The following is a 3,733-nucleotide window of genomic DNA, read 5'->3' on the forward strand; positions in this document are numbered from 1 at the left end:
GTATTGGAAAACCCGAATGGATTTCTTTTTACAATCTTTAGATTTTGAAGTGTGGGAGTTAATTGAAGATGGATGCATTCCTCACACAAGTGATAGAAGTGAGTGGTCGGCCGCTTAAAAGAAGAGAGCCGCATTGAATGCTAAAAGAGTGAACACAATCTTTTGTGCTCTATCTCTTGACGAATTCAATTGGGTGTGTACTTGTAAAACGACTATGATTATATGGACAATCCTTGAAACCACTCATGAGGGGACTTCACAAGTCAAAAAGTCTAAAGTTAGTCTTCTTGTTAGTGATCTAGAAGCTTTTAAAATGAACGAAAATGAATCAATTTCTGAAATGTATCGTTTTACTAATAATGTTAATGAGCTTGAAGGTTTAGGTAAAACCTATGCAAATTTGGAATTGGTGACGAGGCTTCTCCGGTGTCTTCCATTTAGTTGGGACTCCAAGGTCACGGTGATCGAAGAATCTAAAAATCTTGACAATGTGAAGTTAGATGAGTTAGTTGGATCCCTCATTACACATGAAATGAAGATGAAGAGAAGGAAAAACCAACAACCCGAGGCTTCAAAACTCAAGGAGAAAGACAGGAAAATCCATTGCATTCACCGCCAAATCATCATCTTCTTCCTCAAGTTCCGATAGCGATGAATTGGAAGCTTTCAAGAAGTTTAAGAAGATGTGGAAGAAAAAAGGAAGAAAAGAGAAAGGAAGAAAAGAAGAAGGAGGACCCAATAAGATGCTATGAATGTGGGAAACTCGAACACATAAAGTCGGAATGCCCTCTTCTCAAGAACAAGAAGAAATATGGGAAGAAGAAGTTTAGAGTACACGTGGTAAAATTGGGATGGGCTTAGTGATAGCACTAGTTATCATCAACCAAGAGCTCCAAGGAAGAAAAATCAAACTTCTGTATCTCGGCCCATGTTGAACCTATCATATGTCTTATGGCCAACATCGAAGAAGATAAAAATGAGGTATGCTCCCATCCATCATCTAATTCAAGTTCTAATGATAATGAAATATCTTATAATGAAGTTTGTGAAACCTTGGATTTGCAAATGTAAAAAAATAAAGCTTTAAAGAAAAATCTTTCTCATATTAAAAAAGAACTTGAATCTTTAAATCAAAACTTTTCTTCTAAGTTTCAAGCCCAAGCCAAGATGGAAGAAGATTTAAAGCTTGAAAATGAGACCCTTAAGGGTCGCTTGAGTGAACTTGAGACTCATGTTTTGAGCTTTCAAAACATGGCAATTTCATCCAAGTCTTTTGAAGATGAAAGATTTGAGTTTTCAAACCATTTAAATCATCTTCAAAATGAAAATGAGAGGCTAAGGATATATCTATATGGTTTTATGAATGGAGACAAAATTATAGACATAATCCTCAGAAAGGCTAGTGTAAGATCAAGAAGTGCATATCATAATGTAACTAGCCTAGCTAACCCCTCAATTAGATGCCATTATTGCTGCCTTCATGGGCATTATCAATTCCAATGTGCATCAAAATTGAGTAGGGATAGCATTGGGACAAAAAATTCTTGGCTTCCCAAAGCCCCAACTTAATTTTATTTTGAAATTGGTTTAGTATTAGGGGCTTGTGCTAAATCTTGAATATTCATTGCATTTGATGAATTAAAGCCCAAGGTTCAAATGTATTCTTGGCTACTTACTTACCTTGGCATGTTTTGTTTTTAATAATAATAATAAAAAATCCCTCTTGTTTTGAGTTTTTACCTTAGATAGGGGGAGTTATTTTTTTTTATATATAAAAATGGAGAGCTTTATCTTATATTAAATATCTTTTTTATAATCCCTCATCTACTATATTTGTCAACAAAATAGGGGGAGTTATATGTGTGCATGTTTTTCCTGATTTAGGTGGAGTTTATATATTGCATATCCTTTCCCTTGATTCTTGTTGAAGCCATAGGGGGACAGAAATGTATGTGCTTATTGGCAAATCTCTTGTGAATGTCATCATCAAAAAGGGGGAGAATGTAAGCCCAATGGTTCCAACCTTGGCATTACCTTCTTGTTTTGATTATTCCATACACAAGTGATTTTATATCAATAATGTGCTTTTGATTGTCTAAGTTGTAGATCTCATTAGTGTGCAATCAAGGAAGCTTGGATCAAGGCATTGAAGCTAAATTAGAATGCATTTGGTGTGCAAAAGCTAGGATGATCCAAGAAGCATGGTGGACTTGAAGCCTTGAAGATCAAGAGTAGATTGTAGTGCTTTTCAAGTCAATAGAGTTTGTACTCCTCTCCTTGTTTTTAAAGATGTTAAAGGCACTTATCATAGGTTTAAATGTATTTGAAAATGTAGGAATAAATCCCAAAGACCATGGCCCAAAAGCCCCTAAGTTTTTAAAGTAAAAAAGGAATTTCATACAGGGCCGGTCGACCGCGAGATGGAACCTGGAATTCCTGGCATCTCGAAACTTATCAAGCCGGTCGACCGGGGTAGTCCTGGGCAACCGCGGATGTGTTGTTGTTTCATACAGGAACAATCCAGCATGGTTGGGGCGGACGACCGCCAAGGGTCGGTCGACCGCGTAATGGTTTTGAGCCGATTTTTTTGAGCAAACAGGTAGTCCTTGCTGGACGACCGCTATTGGGTCGGTCGACCGCGCAATAGAGAATTTGAAAAAAAAAGGCGCCCAATAAGGGCGGGCAACTGTTGTGGCCCGGTCGACCTCCACGCCTGGCAAAAGAGCCGTTGGGGCTTTTTCTTGTTGACTTTTCCAACTCCGTTTTTTACAGTTTTACCCCTAAACGGTCATATCTTCAAATGGGCTATATATACACTATCTAAACATTTCTAAACCATCTTTGAACATTATTTTGAACATTCTAAAAGATCAAAACAAAGTGTTTTAGTGCCTCTCTCATCTCTACGCAAGGAAGTGGATTAGGCTTATATTTGTACATCTTTATCCATCCTTTGTAACCCTTGTAAAGGGATTTTTAGTTTTCTTTCTTTAAAGAACATTGTATTTTGGCGAGTGCGAAGAGACACGTAGCCATCTCAAGAGTAAGTGTTGGAGACGTGGAGCTTTCTGCGGTCCGTAGCGAGTCTTGCGAGGCGGAGCCGAACCTTTGTAATTAGGTTGATTCCCCGCCATTATGGGAATCTATAGTGAAATCACCAAGAGGTTTTAGTGGAGTGGAGTAGGTCCTTGAGTGACCGAACCACTATAAATCTCGAGTGCATTCTGTCTATTTCCCTCACTCTCTTTATTTTGTGATTGTGCATTTGTGGTTTATTTTCATTTGTGTTTAAAGTTTTAATTTGCCATTCAGTTTTTCATTTCTGCAATATATTTGGCAAAGTTTTTAAAACCCAATAGTTTGAGATGAGGATTAGATTGTATTGAATCTTAGATTTAGTTGATCAAGGATGGAGATTGAAAAGTAGAAAGTTTCTTATTTTAGAAACTTTATAAAACATCCATCTTTTAGACATATAAAACCCTGGAGATGAAGTCTAGGAGCTTTTAGCCAATTTTTGAGATAAGGATGAGATGGTATTGAATCTTAGATTTAGTTGATGATGGATGGATATTGAAAAAATATAAAGTTTCTTATTTTAAAAACTTTATAAAACTTCAATCTTTTAAACTTAGTACCTTAGAGATGATGTCAATGAGCTTTTACTCAAGTTTCGGGATGACACTGAGAGGGTATTGAATCTTATATTTACTTGAGAAAGGAAGGAGATTGA

At 36.8% G+C, this 3,733-nt stretch overlaps 1 protein-coding gene across 1 annotated transcript; it reads left to right on the forward strand.

Annotated features, from left to right (window-relative positions):
- Positions 1-214: 214 nt before the first annotated feature.
- LOC143878955 (uncharacterized) lies at positions 215-649 on the forward strand. The gene has a single exon (XM_077381168.1). It carries the CDS (start codon positions 215-217, stop codon positions 647-649), a length of 435 nt encoding a protein of 144 aa, XP_077237283.1.
- Positions 650-3,733: the final 3,084 nt, after the last annotated feature.

This window comes from Tasmannia lanceolata, unplaced genomic scaffold (assembly GCF_043159265.1).
Source record: "Tasmannia lanceolata isolate RefF3 unplaced genomic scaffold, GAP_Taslan_0.1 ptg000006l, whole genome shotgun sequence".
NCBI lineage: Eukaryota > Viridiplantae > Streptophyta > Magnoliopsida > Canellales > Winteraceae > Tasmannia > Tasmannia lanceolata.